Source organism: Anomaloglossus baeobatrachus, chromosome 7 (assembly GCF_048569485.1).
Source record: "Anomaloglossus baeobatrachus isolate aAnoBae1 chromosome 7, aAnoBae1.hap1, whole genome shotgun sequence".
Classification (NCBI taxonomy): domain Eukaryota; kingdom Metazoa; phylum Chordata; class Amphibia; order Anura; family Aromobatidae; genus Anomaloglossus; species Anomaloglossus baeobatrachus.
The window spans coordinates 130,578,049-130,599,583 of NC_134359.1; the positions used below are offsets into that span (position 1 = coordinate 130,578,049).

The 21,535-nt window shown below is 51.0% G+C and overlaps 1 protein-coding gene across 1 annotated transcript in view; it reads right to left on the reverse strand.

Annotated features, from left to right (window-relative positions):
- INO80D (INO80 complex subunit D) overlaps positions 1–21,535 on the reverse strand; it is a 117,782-nt gene that overhangs the window by 10,781 nt on the left and 85,466 nt on the right. Inside the window, exon 9 of the mRNA XM_075318996.1 lies at positions 1,153–1,370. Within this exon, the coding sequence (XP_075175111.1) occupies positions 1,153–1,370 (218 nt within the window). The remainder of the gene's footprint in view (positions 1–1,152; positions 1,371–21,535) is intronic.

The following is a 21,535-nucleotide window of genomic DNA, read 5'->3' on the forward strand; positions in this document are numbered from 1 at the left end:
ATTAGTTTTCATTTACAGTGGTACCTCGCATAACGAGTAACCCTCTTAACGAGAATTTCGCTTAACAAGCAAAGCTTTCTGTAAATTTGTAACCCGCTTTACGAGAAAGCTTTGCTGTACGAGCAAAATTCTCACCGCACACACTTCCGTTTCCGTCCATCCACCACACTCTGACCCGCACTTGCAGTCCACACAAACACACACATGTACGAACAAACACACAAACACACACGCACGCACACACATACAGTATTATGCTCACCTTACCTTCCGTTCCACCGCCGGTCTCATGGTTCTTGTAGTTCCCGGGTACATCGCGACATCATCGCGGCGAACTACAAGACCCAGGAGGCCTGCGATGGAACGGAAGGTAAGGTGAGCATATAATATAACATAATATGTTTACCTTTCGTTTCATCGCCGGCCTCCTGGGTGCTGTAGTGCGCCGCTTCGCTCCAGTCCACGCTGTGTATCTGCATCCATAGCGACGAGGGAGGAACTTCCTGTCATCGCTAATGAAAGGCAGAGCGCTGGCCAATCAGAGGCAAGCGGCTCTGCCTTTGACGTCAGCGCTCTGGCCGGGAACTTCCTGCCTCGTCGTTATGGTAACGCGTTACACAGCCCGGCCCCGTACCAGAGAACAGCAAGTCCCAGCAGACCGGCGATGGAACGGAAGGTAAGGTGAGCATATAATAGGTGCGTGTGCCTGCGTGCGTGCATGTGTGTTTGTGGGAGTTTGTGCGTGTTTGTGTGTGTTTGTGCATGTGTGGAATGATAGAATAGGGGACCAGGATGGGACATTTTAGAAGTTGTGGAACGGATCGTCAGCATTGCAATGATTTCCTATGGGAAATCTTGCTCTGCTGAACGAGTACCTTGATTAACAAGCACAGTCCCAGAACGGATTGTTCTCGTTAAGCAAGGTACCACTGTATTTAAATTATGTTTAATTCCTAAAGTACCCCTTTAAAACAATGTTTGGAAGTAGAGTTCCCAACTCCACAGCTAAAGTATTACCTCTGCAAACTCCAACACCCAATAGATGTACAGATATTTAGGAATTCATTTATCATGGCATTTCTTCTTGGGGTGGGGTGCAAATGAGTAAACATGTAACCCCTAGCACTAATCTAATAAAATGCCCATACTGACCTTATGCTATTGACCACCACTGGCAGTAATAGGCTGCTGGGCATACAGAGGTTGCCTTGGGGCACTGCAGGTGGAATGGGTTTCTGAGGTCTTCTGGGTCCCCGCCGTCTCTTTTTCTTGTGTTTTTTGGTAAGAGCAGGAGGCTTGGTCTTTTTCCTGGGTTTCCTCTGCTGCTGGTGCTGAACCTTGCGTGAATTGTCCCCGCGTAGGAAATTATCCTGATAACACAAGAGACAGTGGTATGAACAGTAATGTACAGTATTACAGAGAATTATTTCAGAACGCTCGTCATTTCGGATATTAAATTGCATGACCGCAATGAACACATCCGTATATACATGAAACATAATATATATACAAATATATAATATATTTGTAATATACATAAATATACATTTATATATGTACGTAATACATGAAAGGGAATGACTATTACTCAGTGGAATACAAGCACAATGCATTAAAGACTCTTGTTCTCATCCTACACTGTACGAGTATGTAGGTTATCCAAATCTGTATTTGGGAACTGGCTGCTCCATTAGAGCCTTGCGTGGTTACACTACACTGCATTATCACCATCAGCCTGGCTGCCAGGTATTGCCTGCCTGTGCCTGTCACACCGCATGCTCCCTAAAACTGATCGCTTGTGATCGGCGATGTTACCGCAGCAATTTAACTATTAAGTACTAGATTTTTCTTGGCTATAATTTGCAATTTTTAGCAATATTAGATAAAAATATATTGCTAAAAAAAAAAAAAGCTCTATATCCTATACAGAGAAGTCATAGAGACCTGGCAAAGCACAATTATGCCTCCCCGAACCCAGCGGACATCAATCTGATCAGTGCAGAGCATCATGAAAAACTCAAAGTGATGTCCATATTCAAACTAGCTTTTGGCCAAGGAGAGAACTGTACTGTACTGTATTATCAGAACAGACCAGGATGAGAAGAGGAGAGACATGACACATTGCTGAAGCCTGACAAGGTACATAAACCTCCACGAAACACCACTGACCTACTGTATGTCCAGCTATATGTACACCACGTCTGCTGTTGCGTCCAATGGTTTACTAGTGCATCTCAATAAATTAGAATACCAAAGAAGGGAATTTTGTTTACTTACTGTAAATTCCTTTTCTTCTAGCTCCTATTGGGAGACCCAGACAATTGGGTGTATAGCTTCTGCCTCCAGAGGCCACACAAAGTATTACACTTTAAAAAGTGTAACCCCTCCCCTCTGCCTATACACCCTCCCGTGGATCACGGGCTCCTCAGTTTTGGTGCAAAAGCAGGAAGGAGAAAACTTATAAATTGGTCTAGGGTAAATTCAATCCGAAGGATGTTCGGAGAACTGAACCATGAACCAAAAGAACAATTCAACATGAACAACATGTGTACACAAAAGAACAACCAGCCCGAAGGGAACAGGGGCGGGTGCTGGGTCTCCCAATAGGAGCTAGAAGAAAAGGAATTTACGGTAAGTAAACAAAATTCCCTTCTTCTTTGTCGCTCCATTGGGAGACCCAGACAATTGGGACGTCCAAGAGCAGTCCCTGGGTGGGTAAAAGAATACCTCAATAAAAAGAGCCGAAACGGCCCTCCTCTTACAGGGCAACCGCCGCCTGAAGGACTCGCCTACCTAGACTGGCGTCTGCCGAAGCATAGGTATGCACTTGATAGTGCTTCGTGAAAGTGTGCAGACTAGACCACGTAGCTGCCTGACACACCTGCTGAGCCGTAGCCCGGTGCCGCACTGCCCAGGACGCACCTACAGCTCTGGTAGAATGGGCTTTCAGCCCTGAAGGAAGGAAGCGGAAGCCCAGAAGAACGGTAGGCTTCGAGAATCGGTTCCTTGATCCACCGAGCCAAGGTTGACTTGGAAGCCTGCGAACCCTTACGCTGGCCAGCGACAAGGACAAAGAGCGCATCTGAACGACGCAGGGGCGCCGTGCGAGACACGTAGAGCCGGAGTGCTCTCACCAGATCCAAAGAGTGCAAATCCTTTTCACATTGGTGAATTGGATTAGGGCAAAATGAAGGCAAGGAGATATCCTGATTGAGATGAAAAGGAGATACTACCTTAGGGAGAAATTCCGGGACGGGACGCAGAACCACCTTATCCTGGTGAAACACCAGGAAGGGTGCTTTGCATGACAGCGCTGCAAGCTCAGACACTCTCCGGAGTGATGTAACTGCCACTAGAAAGGCCACCTTCTGTGAAAGACGTGATAAAGAGACATCCCGCAGCGGCTCGAAAGGTGGTTTCTGAAGAGCAGTTAGCACCCTGTCAAGATCCCAGGGTTCCAGCGGACGCCTGTAAGGTGGGACTATGTGGCAAACTCCCTGCAGGAACATGCGGACCTGCGAAAGCCTGGCTAGGCGCTTTTGAAAAAATACGGAGAGCGCCGATACTTGGCCCTTGAGAGAGCCGAGTGACAAACCCTTGTCCATTCCGGATTGAAGGAATGAAAGAAAAGTGGGTAAGGCAAACGGCCATGGAGGAAAACCGTTATCAGAGCACCAGGATAAGAAGATTTGCCAAGACCTGTAATAGATCTTGGCGGACGTTGGCTTCATGGCCTGTCTCATGGTGGCAATGACATCCTGAGATAACCCTGAAGACGCTAGGAGCCAGGACTCAATGGCCACACAGTCAGGTTGAGGGCCACAGAATTCAGATGGAAAAATGGCCCTTGTGACCGCAAGTCTGGGCGGTCTGGAAGCGCCCACGGTTGACCCACCGTGAGATGCCACAGATCCGGGTACCACGACCGCCTCGGCCAGTCTGGAGCGACGAGAATGGCGCGACGGCAGTCGGACCTGATCTTGCGTAACACTCTGGGCAGCATCGCCAGAGGAGGAAACACATAAGGCAGTCGAAACTGCGACCAGTCCCGAACTAACGCATCCGCCGCCAGAGCTCTGTGATCCTGAGACCGTGCCATGAATGCCGGGACTTTGTTGTTGTGCCGTGACGCCATGAGATCGACGTCCGGCGTTCCCCAGCGGCGACAGATCTCTCGAAACACTTCTGGGTGCAGAGACCATTCCCCCGCATCCATGCCCTGACGACTGAGAAAATCTGCTTCCCAGTTTTCTACGCCCGGGATGTGAACTGCGGAGATGGTGGAGGCTGTGGCTTCCACCCACTGCAGAATCCGCCGGACTTCCTGGAAGGCTTGACGACTGCGAGTGCCGCCTTGGTGGTTGATGTATGCGACGGCAGTGGCGTTGTCCGACTGGATACGGATCTGCCTGCCCTCCAGCCACCGATGGAAAGCCAATAGGGCTAGATACACTGCCCTTATCTCCAGAACATTGATCTGAAGAGAAGACTCTATCGGAGTCCAGGTTCCCTGAGCCCTGTGGAGAAAAACCGCTCCCCACCCTGACAGGCTCGCGTCCGTGGTGACCACAGCCCAGGTTGGGGGTAGGAAGGATTTTCCCTGCGATAGAGAATTGGGAAGGAGCCACCACTGAAGTGACGTCTTGGTTGCAAGGGAAAGAGAGACGTTCCTGTCGAGGGAAGCCGACCTCCTGTCCCATTTGCGGAGAATGTCCCATTGGAGTGGCCGTAGATGGAATTGCGCGAACGGCACTGCCTCCATCGCTGCCACCATCTTCCCCAGGAAGTGCATGAGGTGCCTTAAGGGGTGTGACTGACTCCGAAGAAGGGATTGCATCCCTGCCTGCAGAGAAAGCTGTTTGTCCCGCGGTAGCTTGACTACCGCTGACTGTGTATGAAACTCCATCCCGAGGTAAGTCAGTGATTGGGTCGGTGTCAACTTGGATTTCGGGAAGTTGATGATCCACCAGAACTGCTGGAGAGTCGCCAGAGCGACGGAAAGGCTGTGTTGACACGCCACCCGAGAAGGGGCCCTGACTAGGAGATCGTCTAAGTAGGGAATCACCGAGTGGCCCTGAGAGTGTAGGACCGCCACGACAGATGCCATGACTTTGGTGAAAACCCGTGGGGCTGTCGCCAGGCCGAAAGGCAATGCCACAAACTGAAGGTGTTCGTCCCCGATGGCGAAACGCAAGAAGCGTTGATGTTCGGGTGCAATCGGCACGTGGAGATAAGCATCCTTGATGTCGATCGATGCTAGGAAGTCTCCTTGTGACATCGAGGCGATGACCGAGTGGAGAGATTCCATCCGAAACAGTCTGGTTCTCACATGTCTGTTGAGCAGCTTGAGGTCCAGAACGGGACGGAATGATCCGTCCTTTTTTGGCACCACGAACAAGTTGGAGTAAAAGCCGCGACCACGTTCCTGAAGGGGAACGGGGGTCACAACTCCTTCTGTCTTCAGAGCGTCCACTGCCTGAAAAAGTGCGTCGGCCTGAGCGGGGGGCGGAGAGGTTCTGAAGAAACGAGCCGCAGGACGGGAGCTGAACTCTATCCTGTAACCGTGAGACAGAATGTCTCTCACCCATCGGTCTTGAACATGTGGCCACCAGGCGTCGCCAAAGCGGGGGAGCCTGCCACCGACCGAGGATGCGGTTAGGGGAAGCCGAGTCATGAGGAGGCCGCCTTGGAGTCAGTGCCTCCTGCGGCCTTTTGGGGGCGTGACTTGGACCGCCACGCATAGGAGTTCCTCTGGCCTTTCTCCGGCCTGCTGGACGAAGAGGATTGGGGCTTGGCGGAGGGACGAAAGGACCGAAACCTCGATTGTATTTTCCGTTGCTGAGGTCTCTTAGGTTTGGACTGGGGTAAGGAGGAGTCCTTTCCCTTGGATTCCCTAATAATCTCATCCAATCGTTCGCCAAACAAGCGTTCGCCAGAAAACGGCAAACCGGTTAAGAACCTCTTGGAGGCAGAGTCTGCCTTCCATTCGCGCAGCCACATGGCCCTGCGGACTGCCACAGAGTTAGCGGATGCCACAGCTGTACGGCTAGCAGAGTCTAGGACTGCGTTCATGGCGTAGGAAGAAAAAAGCTGACGCTTGAGAAGTCAAAGACGCAACTTGCGGAGCAGAATTACGTGTGACAGCATTAATCTCAGCCAGACAAGCTGAGATAGCTTGGAGTGCCCACACGGCTGCAAAGGCCGGGGCAAAAGACGCGCCCGTGGCCTCATAGATGGACTTCACCAGGAGCTCTGCCTGTCAGTGGCATCCTTTAGCGATGAGCCATCTGCAACCGATACCACAGATCTAGCCGCCAATCTAGAGACTGGAGGATCCACCTTGGGACACTGAGCCCAACCCTTAACGACTTCAGAGGGGAAGGGGTAACGCGTGTCCGTGAGGCGCTTAGTAAAGCGCTTGTCCGGAACCGCTCTGGGCTTCTGGACAGCGTCTCTGAAGTTAGAGTGATCGAAAAACGCACTACGTGTACGTTTGGGGAACCGAAACTGGTGTTTCTCCTGCTGAGACGCCGACTCCTCTACAGTAGGAGGCGGGGGGGAGAGATCCAACACCTGGTTGATGGACGAGATAAGATCATTCACTAATGCGTCCCCCTCAGGTGTATCAAGGATAAGGGCGACGTCAGGGTCAGATCCATGAACTGCGACGTCCGCCTCGTCCTCCAGAGAGTCCTCAAGCTGGGAACCCGAGTAGCGTGAAGAAGTCGGGGAAGATTCCCAGCGAGCCCGCTTAGCCTGTCTAGGACTGTGGTCCGGGCAGGAGTCCTCCGCGTGGGACCTAGGGCCCAACCTGGGAGCGCGCTGCGGTTCGGACCGAGAGGGGCCTGGAGGCGACGATCCAACAGGGGCCGGGGCCTGTGTAAGGACCGGTCTGGACTGCAAAGCTTCTAGCAGCTTGGAAGACCATTTGTCCATAGACTGAGCCATGGATTGTGAAAGTGACTCAGAGTTTCTCAGCAAAAGAGGCGAACTCTGTCCCTGCCGCCTGGACAGGGGGAGCAGGGGGGTCTACATGAGCCGAGGGGCCCACTAGTGACCGAGGCTCCGGCTGAGCAAGCGAAACAGGGGTCGAGCATTGCTCACAGTGAGGGTAGGTGGAACCCGCAGGTAACATAGCCCCACAAGAGGTACAGGCCACAAAAAAACCCTGTGCCTTAACAGCTTTGCTCCTTGTGGACAACATGCTGTTGTCTCCTAGGAGAATGATCACTGAGGGTATATGGGCAAAAAAAGGGTATACAGCCCGACCGAACAGAAATATATATATAAATACGTATCTATTCCGGCACCCTAGGGGGGACCAGCACCGGGTGACCGGTGTGGCTTACCGACCGCTAACAAGCGGAGCGTGTGTGTCCTCCAGATTCCCAGCCTTAGGTCCCCCGGAGCTGCAGAGCTGTTCCTGAGAATCTTCCACCGGCAGAATGCCCAAAAAATGGCTGCCGGAGCTCTCAGGGGAGGAGTGGAGCCGTGGGCGGCGCCAGGAAAGTGCGGGAATCTGGGGTCCCCACAGTGATCAGTGAGGGGGGAGGAAACATGCAGGATGCTCCAGCCCTCACATCCGACGTCAGGTCGGCAGTCCCGCCCTTACCCCTGACAGGCAGGCCCGGGGGCGGGATTTTTGCTACTAGGCCGCGATGAAGCCGGGGACTAAATTTGAGACCGCGCCCGACAAACAGGCACGGTCGGCGCGGAAGTCCGCCGGCCTTCTCAATTCAGCAGCTGCCGCAGCGTCCGGGAAGAAGGTGCGCTCCTGTACAGTCCCCGACGGGAACACAGAGTACCTTAGAGTTGCAGGGCCCGGTCCCTGAGGTTGAATAGACTCCGGTCCGGTAGATTCCCACAGGGGCTGCAGAGGGAGCACGGTCCCAGCAAATGGATGACCGCTCAGGATCCCACTTCTCCCAGAGCCGCTAAGGGATGGTGAAGGAGACGGCATGAGGCTCCGGCCTTTGTACCCGCAATGGGTACCTCAACCTTAACAACACCGCCGACGTAGTGGGGTGAGAAGGGAACATGCCGGGGGCCCCGTGGGGGCCCTCTTTTCTTCCAACTGATATAACTAAAATGAGAATGCTTGAGTGGATGTGTGCCTCCTTCCACACAAAGCATAAAACTGAGGAGCCCGTGATCCACGGGAGGGTGTATAGGCAGAGGGGAGGGGTTACACTTTTTAAAGTGTAATACTTTGTGTGGCCTCCGGAGGCAGAAGCTATACACCCAATTGTCTGGGTCTCCCAATGGAGCGACAAAGAAAAGTTAAATTTATTTCAATAATTCAATACAAAAGGGGAAACATATTATATAAAATCATTACACACAGAGTGATCTATTTCAAGTGTTTATTTCTGGTAATGTTGATGATTATGGCTTACAGCCAATGAAAACCCAAAAGTCATTATCTCAGAAAATTAGAATATTATATAAGACCAACTGAAAAAAATGATATTAAACTCAGACATTTTGGTCTACTGAAAAGTCTTTACAGTAAATGCACTTAGTAGTTGTTCGGGGCTCCTTTAGCATGAATTACTGCATCAGTGCGGCGTGGCATGGAGGTGATCAGCCTGTGGCACTGCTGTGGTGTTATGGAAGCCCAGGTTGCTTTGATAGCAGCCTTCAGCTCATCTGCATTGTTGGGTCTGGTGTCTCATCTTCCTCTTGACAATACCTCATAGATTCTCTATCGGGTTTAGGTCAGGCGAGTTTGCTGGCTGATCAAGCACAATAATACTGTGGTTATTAAACCAGGTATTGGTATTTTTGGCAGTGTGGACAGATGCCAAGTCCTGCTGGAAAATGAAATTTCCATCTCAAAAAAGCTTGTCAGCAGAGGGAAGCATGAAGTGCTCTAATATTTCCTGGTAGACGGCTGTGCTGACTTTGGTCTTGATAAAACACAGTGGAGCTACACCAGCAGATGACATGGCTCCCCAAACCATCACTGATTGTGGAAACTTCACACTAGACCTCAAGCAGCTTGGATTGTGGCCTCTCCACTCTTCCTCCAGACTCTGGGAACTGGATTTCCAGGTGAAATGCAACATTTACTTCCATCTGAAAACAACATCTTGGACCAATGAACAACAGTCCAGTTATTTTTCTCCTTGGCCCAGGTAAGACACTTCTGGCGTTGTCTATTGGTCAAGAGTGGCTTGACACAAGGAATGTGACACTTGTAGCCCATGTCCTGGATACATCTATGTGTGGTGGCTCTTTAAGCACTGACCCCAGCAGCAGTCCACTCCTTGTGAATCTCCCCCAAATTTTTGGATGGCCTTTTCTTAACAATCCTATCAAGGCTGCAGTTATCCCAGTTGCTTGTGCACCTTTTTCTACCACACTTTTTCCTTCCACTCAACTTTCCATTAATATGCTTTGATACAGCACTCTGTGAACAGCCAGCTTCTTTAGAAATGACCTTTTGTGGCTTATCCTCCTTGTGGAGTGTGTCAATGACTGCCTTCTGGACATCTGTCAAGTCAACAGTGTTCCCCATGATTGTGCAGCCTATTGAACAAGACTAAGGGACCATTTTAAGCGCTTAGGAAGCCTTTGAAGAGGTTTTGTGGTGATGATTCTAATTTTCTAAGATAATGACTTTTGGGTTTTCATTGGCTGTAAGCAATAAATCAACAACATTAAACAAACAAAAAAAAAAGAAAAAAAAGAGATGTGAAATAGATCACCCTGTTTGTAATGACTATATAATATAGGGGTTTTATTTTTTTGTATTGCATTACTGAAATAAATTTTTTTTTGATGATCTTGTAATTTATTGAGATGCACTTATACGTGTTCTGTTATTTTACTATTCCGAGTGTAGGACAGAGGGTATATTTTACATGTAAAAAATGTTACATTGCTACAGAGCAATGACCTGATTATAGTAAAATGAGCTGCAGACAGATAGACCTTCGAGGAATTGACGATATACATGAAATATTTTTTTCTTTTTGCCTAAACCCAGATGCATCCCACAATAAAGAGAGTCTTGTAGCCCAAGATGCCTCACCTGGAAGGTCAGAGTAAGCATATTTTAGCTTCAATGTTCATTATGTAACAAATTACTGAATGATTGTCTGTTTCCACAGATAAAGTCATATTTAGCCCAGCGTCAAAATCGAGTCATATCCAAAAAGGGGAGAAATGGGACTGGTTACCGAACATTTTAGACACCTCTTATGTTCAACAGAAAAAAAGGATAAAACTGCACCAGGCTGAATATCGTGTAGTTTCAATCAGCAGCGCCCTGTGGCGATCATCAAAATTCAAAGTATATATTAGATATTTGCCTAATCACTTTACAGCAATACACATGCTAGCCCGCCATACACCTCATAATGCCACCGGCTGAACAATTGTTTAGCTGACAGCCATCTCTCTCACCTATACACGCCAGAACGCACTTTGCCAAGTGCTCCTGTGTTCTCTACGATAGAGCTGCTGCCTCGTATATCTGGCCACGGCTCCTCCCTTATGCCCGTTTCACATATCCGGCATTTCGCCGGATCCGGCACACTCCAGTACAGTGTACTACAGTACAATGGCATCGCGGCAACCTCCGGTCACATGCGGTCATGTGACAAAGGCATGTGACCAGACCTTGCCGCGATGCCATTGTACAGTATTAACACTGTACTTTAGTGTGCCGGATCCTGCAAGCTGGTGAAATGCCGGATGTGTGAAACTGGCCTTAGCAGTCCAAAACCAGATAGACAGTCTGTATCCTTATTTTCCCTGACATTATCTATTGGGGAAAACTGAGGCCTCAATACACAAACTTTAGGTGGAACTTGTCGATATCGGTGGGTTCAGCTAATGTTATTATATTGTGTATGGGACTTTAAGACACTTTAAGGTTGCAATAATGAAATCAGAGGTCTGGCATGCAGGCTTAATAGGTTTGTGTATAACAAGTTGTAGACAGCCACCTTTTCCCTAACACATGCCTGCACAATATGAGCCCCACCAAAGGTTTTCTTGTGATCCACAGAGAACCAAGAGATGCCAGTCCTGTTCTTTCTGTATTCAAACATACTCCTGTCTTATAAGCATAAATACATCTGAACACACCAGGAAAAGGGGATTTTGAACAGTAAGTGCTCCATGAAGGAGCCGAAGATTAAATGTCCTGACTATTGTTGCAGACGAGAGGGGGTTGGCGTTACTGTGAAGGCACATTATAGCATAATGAATGGAAAATTGTAAAAGGGAGCCCAGTATAAAGAGGGAGCAGCATGGGTAGAATCATAATCTGAGGGACATTATTGGAGAGGTGGACAGTATGAAGATAGGACAATAGGAAGAGGTGAGAGTGTGAAGGGATAGAATGGCGATGTAACAATGTACGAGGACAATGCAGATGGGGACAACATGAGGGAGTACAATGCTGAGGCCATCATTCTTAAAGAAGGACAGCATGGCAGTTGTAGTTCTTAAGGAAGGACTGGTGGTGGTCATAATTTAAGGGGGGCAGTGTGGAGACAATGTATCATAATAGTGAGGGAAATTATATTTTTGCAGGGAGGGGCAATTATTTATTTGGGGGTAAAGCATTGGAAATACTTTTAAAGGAACCATGTCAGGAAATGTTGCAGAAGACCTGAAAAGATGGACGTGTGTGATAATTGGCTGTGGAATCTCATGTCGTCTCTACTACATGGAGATAAAAAGGATGAGAACGAATTCAAACACAAAAGATGTCACTTATAAATAGTGATGAGCGAGTACTAAAAAGCTCGGGTGCTCGAGGCTCGGGCCAAGCATCCCAAGATACTCGTGTACTCGGCCCGAACACCGAGCCCAATGTTATCCTATGGGAGACCCGAGTATTTTTATGAAATGACCCCCCGGCAGCATGTAGAAACCCTAAAAATGTCACAAAAGTCTCAGAAGAGTGCTCAAATGACAAGGCAACAGCATGGGGAAGACCCCTTGAAGCATTTATCACTCAAAAGTCACATCTGTGAACAATTATATCTGCGTTTTACGCCATTTTTACGGACTCACCAGAAAACCTTCAAAAATGACACCAAAGAAGGGAATTTTGTTACTTACCGTAAATTCCTTTTCTTCTAGCTCCTATTGGGAGACCCAGACGATTGGGTGTATAGCTACTGCCTCCGGAGGCCACACAAAGCATTACACTAAAAAGTGTAAGGCCCCTCCCCTTCTGGCTATACACCCCCAGTGGGATCACTGGCTCACCAGTTTTAGTGCAAAAGCAAGAAGGAGGAAAGCCAATAACTGGTTTAAACAAATTCACTCCGAGTAACATCGGAGAACTGAAAAACCGTTCAACATGAGCAACATGTGTACCCGAAACAACCCAAAAATCCCGAAGGACAACAGGGCGGGTGCTGGGTCTCCCAATAGGAGCTAGAAGAAAAGGAATTTACGGTAAGTAACAAAATTCCCTTCTTCTTCGTCGCTCCATTGGGAGACCCAGACGATTGGGACGTCCAAAAGCTGTCCCTGGGTGGGTAAAGAAATACCTCATGTTAGAGCTGCAAGACAGCCCTCCCCTACGAGGAGGCAACTGCCGCCTGCAGGACTCTTCTACCTAGGCTGGCGTCCGCCGAAGCATAGGTATGCACCTGATAATGTTTGTGAAAGTGTGCAGACTCGACCAAGTAGCTGCCTGGCACACCTGTTGAGCCGTAGCCTGGTGTCGTAATGTCCAGGATGCACCCACGGCTCTGGTAGAATGGGCCTTCAGCCCTGAAGGAACCGGAAGCCCAGCAGAACGGTAGGCTTCAAGAATTGGTTCTTTGATCCATCGAGCCAGGGTGGCCTTAGAAGCCTGCGACCCTTTGTGCTGACCAGCGACAAGGACAAAGAGTGCATCCGAACGGCGCAAGGGCGCCGTGCGGGAAAAGTAGATTCTGAGTGCTCTCACCAGATCTAACAAATGTAAATCCTTCTCATACCGATGAACTGCATGAGGACAAAACGAAGGCAAGGAGATATCCTGATTAAGATGAAAAGAGGATACCACCTTCGGGAGAAACTCCTGAATGGGGCGCAGCACTACCTTGTCCTGGTGGAAGACCAGGAAGGGAGTCTTGGATGACAGCGCTGCCAGCTCAGACACTCTCCGAAGAGATGTGATCGCTACCAGAAAAGCCACTTTCTGCGATAGTCTAGAAAGTGAAACCTCCCTCAGAGGCTCGAAGGGCGGCTTCTGGAGGGCAACTAGTACCCTGTTCAGATCCCATGGATCTAACGGCCGCTTGCACGGGGGAACGATATGGCAAACCCCCTGTAGGAACGTGCGCACCATAGGAAGGCGTGCCAAACGCCTCTGAAAAAAGACGGATAGCGCCGATACCTGACCTTTAAGGGAGCCGAGCGCCAAACCTTTTTCTAACCCAGATAGCAGGAAAGAAAGAAAGGTAGGCAATGCAAATGGCCAGGGAGACATTCCCTGAGCAGAGCACCAGGATAAGAATATCCTCCACGTTCTGTGGTTCTTAGCGGACGTGGGCTTCCTAGCCTGTCTCATGGTGGCAACGACCCCGTGGAATAATCCTGAAGACGCTAGGATCCAGGACTCAATGGCCACACAGTCAGGTTCAGGGCCGCAGAATTCCGATGGAAAAACGGCCCTTGGGACAGTAAGTCTGGTCGGTCTGGTAGTGCCCACGGTTGGCCGACCGTGAGCTGCCACAGATCCGGATACCACGCCCTCCTCGGCCAGTCTGGGGCGACGAGTATGACGCGGCTGCAATCGGATCTGATCTTGCGTAGCACTCTGGGCAAGGGTGCCAGAGGTGGAAACACATAAGGGAGCCGGAACTGCGACCAATCTTGCGCTAGGGCGTCTGCCGCCAGCGCTCTTTGATCGCGAGACCGTGCCATGAAGGTTGGGACCTTGTTGTTGTGCCGGGACGCCATTAGGTCGACGTCCGGCCTTCCCCAGCGGCGACAGATTTCCTGAAACACGTCCGGGTGAAGGGACCATTCCCCTGCGTCCATGCCCTGGCGACTGAGGAAGTCTGCCTCCCAGTTTTCTACGCCGGGGATGTGAACTGCGGATATGGTGGAGGCCGTGGCATCCACCCACATCAGAATCCGCCGGACTTCCTGGAAGGCTTGCCGACTGCGTGTCCCCCCTTGGTGATTGATGTATGCCACCGCTGTGGAGTTGTCCGATTGAATTCGGATCTGCTTTCTTTCCAGCCACTGCTGGAAGGCTAGTAGGGCAAGATACACTGCTCTGATTACCAGAACATTGATCTGAAGGGTGGACTCCTGCTGAGTCCACGAACCCTGAGCCCTGTGGTGGAGAAAAACGCTCCCCACCCTGACAGACTCGCGTCTGTCGTGACCACCGCCCAAGACGGTGGTAGGAAGGATCTTCCCTGTGATAATGAGGTGGGAAGAAGCCACCATTGCAGAGAGTCCTTGCCGTCTGTGAAAGGTATACTTTCCTGTACAGGGATGTTGACTTCCCGTCTCATTGGCGGAGAATGTCCCATTGAAGTGAACGCAGATGAAACTGCGCAAACGGAACCGCCTCCATTGCCACCACTATCTTCCCGAGGAAGTGCATGAGGCGTCTTAAGAAGTGCGACTGACCTTGAAGGAGAGTCTGCACCCCAGTCTGTAGTGACCGCTGCTTGTCCAGCGGAAGCTTCACTACCGCTGAGAGGGTATGAAACTCCATGCCACGATACGTTAGTGATTGGGTCGTGACAGGTTTGACTTTGAGAAGTTGATGATCCACCCGAACGTCTGGAGAGTCTCCAGCGCAACATTCAGGCTGAGTTGGCATGCCTCTTGAGAGGGTGCCTTGACCAGTATATCGTCCAAGTAAGGGATCACAGAGTGTCCCTGTGAGTGCAAGACTGCTACCACTGCCGTCATGACCTTGGCGAACACCCGTGGGGCTGTCGCCAGCCCGAATGGCAGAGCTACGAACTAAAGCTGGTCGTTTCCTATCACGAAATGTAGAAAAACATTGGTGCTCTGTAGCAATCGGCACGTGGAGATAAGCATCTTAGATGTCTATTGATGCTAGGAAATTTCCTTGAGACATTGAGGCAATGACGGAGCGGAGGGTATCATCCGGAACCGCCTGGCCTCCACGTGCTTGTTAAGCAGTTTTAGGTCCAGAACGGAACGGAAAGAGCTATCCTTGTTTGGCACCACAACCAGATTGGAGGAAAACCGTGTCTTGTTCCTGAAGAGGAACCGGGATTACCACTCCTTCTGCCTGCAGAAGAGCATCTGCTCGGTGGGGAGGTGGGGACGTTCTGAAGAATCGAGTCGGAGGACGAGAACAGAACTCTGTCCTGTGCACGTGGGCACACTGTCCCTCACCCACCGGTCTGTGACCTGTGGCAGCTAAATGTCGCCAAAGGCGAGCGAGTCTGCCATCAACCGCGGATGCGGAAAGATGAGAGAGCTGAGAGTCATGAGGAGACCGCCTTGGTAGCGGTTCCTCCGGCTGCCTTCCTTGGGCGTGATTGAGCCCGGCCGGCAGCTGAGCCCCTCTGAGGCTTTTCAGCCCTTTTGGACGAGGACCATTGGGACCTGCCCGAGCCTGGGAAGGACCGAAACCTCGGCTGTCCTTCCAGGACAGCATTAATAGGGTAAGTCGCAATGCAGACATTGCGACGTTACGGACGCCCCTGCGGCACAGATGTACTTGTGCTCAAGACCAGCTGCGCAAGAACAGCTGAAAAGCTTAGGGTGCCCATACGGCTGTGAATGCCGGAGCAACCGACACGCCGATAGCCTCACAGACAGATTTCAACCAGAGTCCATCTGTCTGTCAATGGCATCTGTAAGTGAAGTCCCATCTCCACTGCAACTATGGCTCTATGGAGATTGGAGAATCCACCTTTGGACCCTGGGTCCAACGCCTGACCACGTCAGGGGGAAAGTGATAACGTGTATCCTTAATACGTTTGGAGAAAACGCTTATCTGGGAAGCGTGGTGTTCCTGGACTGCTTCTCTGCAGTCAGCGTGGCCAGAACAATACTCAATATACGTTTGAGCTTGAAATGGGACTTCTCCTGCTGTGAAGCTGACTCCTCCGCTGGGGGAGCTGAGGGAGAAAAGATCCAACATTCCATTGATGGACGCTATAGGATCATTCCTTATGGCGTCACCATCCGGTGTATCCGGAGTGAGAGCGGTGTCAGGATCAAAGTCCTGATGAGCTACGTCTACCTCATCATACAGAGAGCCTCCTGGGACCCCCCCGGAGCACCGATTTTTAATCCAAGTGAGGGTGGCCAGGGAGCAATGATCCAGATTGCCCATGGCCTGTCCGGACTGCAAGTCTCTATCCCATTGCAACTCCGTCCCTGTCCTTGGACAGGGTTGAGAGGTGGTTTGTCAAGTAGAGACCCCGGCTGACCAAGTGCTACAGGGGAGCATTGCACCCAATGGGGAGCAGTGCCGTGGAACAGTATCACATGCAGCAAAAACAGCATCGAAAGCCTGTGTTGCTTATATGCTGCTGCCGACTTATAGAGCCAAGAATGGCGACCGTACAGTGCAATGTATATCATACAAGTATAAAGTACAAATGAACACTGCAGCACATGCAATACAAGCAGCATAGAAAGCCTGCTTTTCTGCTGCTGTAGACTAGCCATCTAGGGGAATATAGCCCAGAATAGCGACCATACAGTGCAATGTATAGCATACAAGCATAAGTACAAATGAACACTGCAACACCTGCAATACAAGCAGCATAGAAAAAAACCTGTGCCTCAGCACCCTTGCTTTTCTGCTGCTGTAGTCTAGCCATTCTATGGCGAATATAGCCAAGACTAGTGACCGTACAGTGCAGTGTATAGCATACAAGCATAAATACACATGAACACTTCAGTACGTGCAATACAAGCAGCATAGAAAGCCTGTGCCGTAGCACCCATGCTTTTCTGCTGCTGATGTGTCGCCATCTAAGAGGGCATATAGCCCGAAATAGCGACCTATGCAGTGTACTTAAATACAAATAGACAAACTGCGGTATTTAGTGTCAGCACCCCAGGTGCCGCTTACCGCCCGCCTATAAGCGGGTGTGTGGTCGCCCTATTCCTGTTGGTTGCCCAGAGTCCGTTCTCTCAGCTCGGGCTGCAGGAATGGCTGCCGGCGTCCTTCTCCAGCTCGTGTGAGTAGGGGCGGGCCGTGGGCGTGCCCCAAGTCAGAGCGGGAAACCGGCGTCCCACAGTGTCTAGTGAGAGGGCTGGAGCATGTAAATAAGGCTCCAGCCCTCAGCGCTGCTGATTGTACAGCGTCTCTCCCGTACCCTGATTGACAGGGTGGGGGCGGGAACGAAGCTGAGCTAGGCCGCAAAAGCCGGGGACTGGATTTATGAGCGCCGCCGCCGTAAAAGCGCGGTCGGCGCTAAGTCCCCGGCGCACTACAAGTCCCAGCCGCGCCGCCGCTCCCGGAGCGTCCGGCGCGGTAGTTCCCAATAAATAAAGTCACTCAGCTAGGCTGCAGTGACTGTAACCCTTTACTGTCCCCGGCGCACTAGCACACCCAGCAAGTCTGGAGTGTGCTGTGCCTGTGTGTACGGGGACACAGAGTACCTGAATGGTGCAGGGCCATGTCCCTGAACGGCACTCCCGCTCCACATCCAGCAGGTTCAATGGGTCTGTGGATGGAGCCCGGCCTCAGGGCTTTGGGGCCGGTAAGATCCCACTTCCTCAGAGCCCCTCAGGGGGATGGGGAAGGAAAACAGCATGTGGGCTCCAGCCGCCGTACCAGCAATAGGTACCTCAACCTTACAAACCACCAGTGGGGTGAGAAGGGAGCATGCTGGGGGCCCCATATGGGCCCACTTTTCTTCCATCCGATATAGTCAGCAGCTACTGCTGACTAAACAGTGGAGCTATGCGTGGATGTCTGACCTCCTTCGCACAAAGCCGAAAACTGGTGAGCCAGTGATCCCACTGGGGGTGTATAGCCAGAAGGGGAGGGGCCTTACACTTTTTAGTGTAATGCTTTGTGTGGCCTCCGGAGGCAGTAGCTATACACCCAATCGTCTGGGTCTCCCAATGGAGCGACGAAGAAATGAATTTTCATGGCGGAAATGTTAAGGGCACATACCAAATAGTGAGATAGAGCTGGTGTATGTTACCTTTGGAGATTACATGAAAGATTTTACGTGAAATCATTGTGTAGCACTCCGATGTCCCTGAGAAGAGACGTACATTAAGGCATCTTGAGTCTAATGTGCCCATTTTGAGGAAGTGAGTCTTTGTAGTATTTTCCTTTGCCAGGGCAGTCCAAAATTGTGAGGTTCACCAATGCCCCTGCATACAGACGTGCATGAGGGCCTGTAAACCTGAAGTGCCCATTGTAAGGAAGTGGGTCTATTGTAGTATAGCCCTTTGGCAGGGCAGCCAAAAATTGGGAGGCTCCACATTGTCCCTGGATAGAGACCTGTTAGGTTCTTAGTGCGTCCGTGCTTGCATTTAAAAACCGCACGTGTGTGCCTGTCGGTGGCAGCGTTCAGGTGCACTTGTGTGCGTTTTGCACAAACTTGGATATAACGCACAAGTCTAGTGAATACACATCAGCACAGCATTGCAAAATGCGCAAGGGCGTTGGCAACGAACAAGGAAGTGGACGTGATGGTGGTGCAGGCAGAGACCGAGGTCGTGTGCAAGCTCTAATTTCGCCACAACAAAGGGCCACATCTACTCGCTCGCACGTCCTGTCCCAAATTCTTGGGGACCGCAGCAGTACACCGCTCTTGAACCAAGACCAGTGTCAACAGGTTGTTAGTTGGATAGCGGATAATGCTTCCAGTCAGATTGGCACCACCACAAACACTCTGTCTTCCACACGGTCAAGTGTCAGTAGCCGTGATACTGCACCGCACATTTCAGAACCTGATCCTCCTTCCTACCACCAGGCCGAGTACACGTCCACGGACATTACTGATCCCACACTTGGACACTCGGAAGAGCTGTTCACATTTCCATTCACACATTCTGGCCTCTCGCCAGCTCCTGTTGAAGTGGGTCATGACGAGATTGTATGTACAGATGCCCAAATATTTGAGCAGCCACGTTCTCACGAAGTTGGCAACGTGTCTCAACAAGGGGTGGACGAAGATGAGACACAATTGTCAGGAAGTCAGGAGGAGGAGCAGGGTGCGGAAGAGGAAGACGACGTGGTGGATGATCCAGTAACTGACCCAACCTGGCAGGAGGATATGCAGAGCGAGGACAGCAGTGCACAGGGGGAGGGAGGCATAGCATCCCAACAGGCAGTAAGAAGCAGGGTGGTGGCCCCAGGCAGAAGTCAGGCAACCGTTCCCCGGAACAACAACACGACACAAGGTGCCTGTACAAATGTTAGGTCTTCCCGAGTCTGGCAGTTTTTTAAGTTGGCTCCAGATGATTCTAAAAAGGCGATTTGCAACACCTGCCATGCCAGCATCAGCAGGGGTACCAAAACTAGCAGCCTGACCACCACCAGCATGATCAGGCACATGTCAGCCAAGCACCCGACTTTGTGGGATGTACAACAGAGTCGAGGAGCAGTGCTTGCTGATGTCACTGCTACGTCTTCGCTTGTTGTGCATGCGAGCCAATCCCCTGTCCATGCTGCCCGCGAACAAGCCTCCTCCGGCCCTGCATCTGGAGTTGCCCACGCAGAAATAACACCATCATCAAGCACGTCCTTGTCCCAGCGCAGCGTTCAGTTATCCATTCAGCAAACCTTTGAACGCAGGCGCAAATACACTGCCAACGCCCCACATCCCACACTTCTAAATGCTAACATTTTGCGACTGCTTGCGCTGGAAATGTTGCCTTTTAGGCTGGTGGAGACAGAAGCATTCCGCGACCTGATGGCGGCAGCTGTCCCACGTTACTCGGTCCCCAGCCGCCACTATTTCTCCCGGTGTGCCGTCCCCGCATTGCATAACCACGTGTCACAAAACATCACACGTGCCCTGAACAACGCTGTTTCAGCCAAAGTCCACCTAACCACAGACACGTGGACAAGTGCTTGTGGGCAAGGCCGCTACATCTCGTTGACGGCACACTGGGTTAATATTGTGGAAGCTGGGACCCAGTCTGAGCGAGGGACGGAACACGTCCTTCCCACACCAAGGTTTGCAGGCCCTACCTCAGTCAGGGTTTCACCCACACTCTACAGCTCCGGAATGTCATGCTCCTCAGCCTCCTCCTCCTCCTGCGCATCCTCATCCACTTTACCCTCCACACCAGTCCCAAGCTGGAAGCACTGCAGCACTGCCTCGGCGAAGCGGCAACAGGCTGTGCTGAAGCTAATCTGCATAGGTGACAAACCCCACAATGCAGAAGAGGTGTGGACAGCTCTGAAACAGCAGGCAGATCACTGGCTCACACCTCTGAACCTAAAGCCAGGAAAGGTCGTGTGTGACAATGGCCGGAACCTGGTGGCGGCTTTGAGGCGAGGCCAGCTGACACATGTTCCATGCGTGGCCCATGTGCTCAACCTCGTGGTTCAGCGGTTTCTAAAGTCATACCCAGAGCTGTCTGATCTGCTGGTAAAAGTTCGCCACCTGTCTGCACATTTTCGAAAGTCACCTACTGCTTCAGCCGGCCTTGCCGTCTTTCAGCGCCGTTTGCATCTTCCGGCTCACAGACTGGTGTGTGATGTCCCCACGCGTTGGAATTCAACTCTGCACATGTTGGTCAGGATATGTGAGTAGAAGAGGGCAGTTGTTGAGTACCTGCATCACCTAAGCCGTCGGGAAATGGATCAAACTCCACACATAACACCTGAGGAGTGGAGATGGATGTCCGACCTATGTACCATCCGCCAAAACTTTGAGGACTCCACCAAGATGCTGAGCGGCGATGACGACATTATTAGCGTCACCATACCGCTTCTCTGCCTTCTAAAATGGTCTCTGCTCAAAAACAAACATGATGCACTGCAGGCGGAGCGCGATGAGTTGGAGCAAGAAACAGTAGTGGGTGTGGGTGATAACACACAGCCGAGCCTCGTCTCATCACAACGTGCAGTGGAGGACTATGACGAGGAGGAGGATGAAGACATGGAGCAACTCTCCGGCCAAATTGAGGATATGACATGCAGTCATATCCTCGGTTCAGCGTGGCTGGCCAGAGGACAGGGTAGATGAGGAGGAGGAGGAGGAGGACGAAAGCATGTTCAGTCATCGTGTTGGTCAGGATACTGAAGTACTGGCTGTTAAGAGTCTGGCGCACATGGCTGACTTTATGGTAAGCTGCATGTCTCGTGACCCTCGCGTTAAGAACATCTTGGCCAACAATCATTACTGGTTGGTAACACTGTTAGACCCACACTACAAGGAGAACTTTATGTCTCTTATTCCCGAGGCGGAGAGGTCAGGCAAAATGCAGCAGTTTCGGAAGGTCATAGTCACGGAAGTAGGCAAAGCATTCCCCTCACAAAACGCTAGCGGCATAGGTCAGGAATCAGTGGACAACCAAGGCGTACAGCCGAGAGGGGCACAAGTCCAATCCGCCAGAGGTAGGGGAACAGTCTTTAAGATGTGGGACA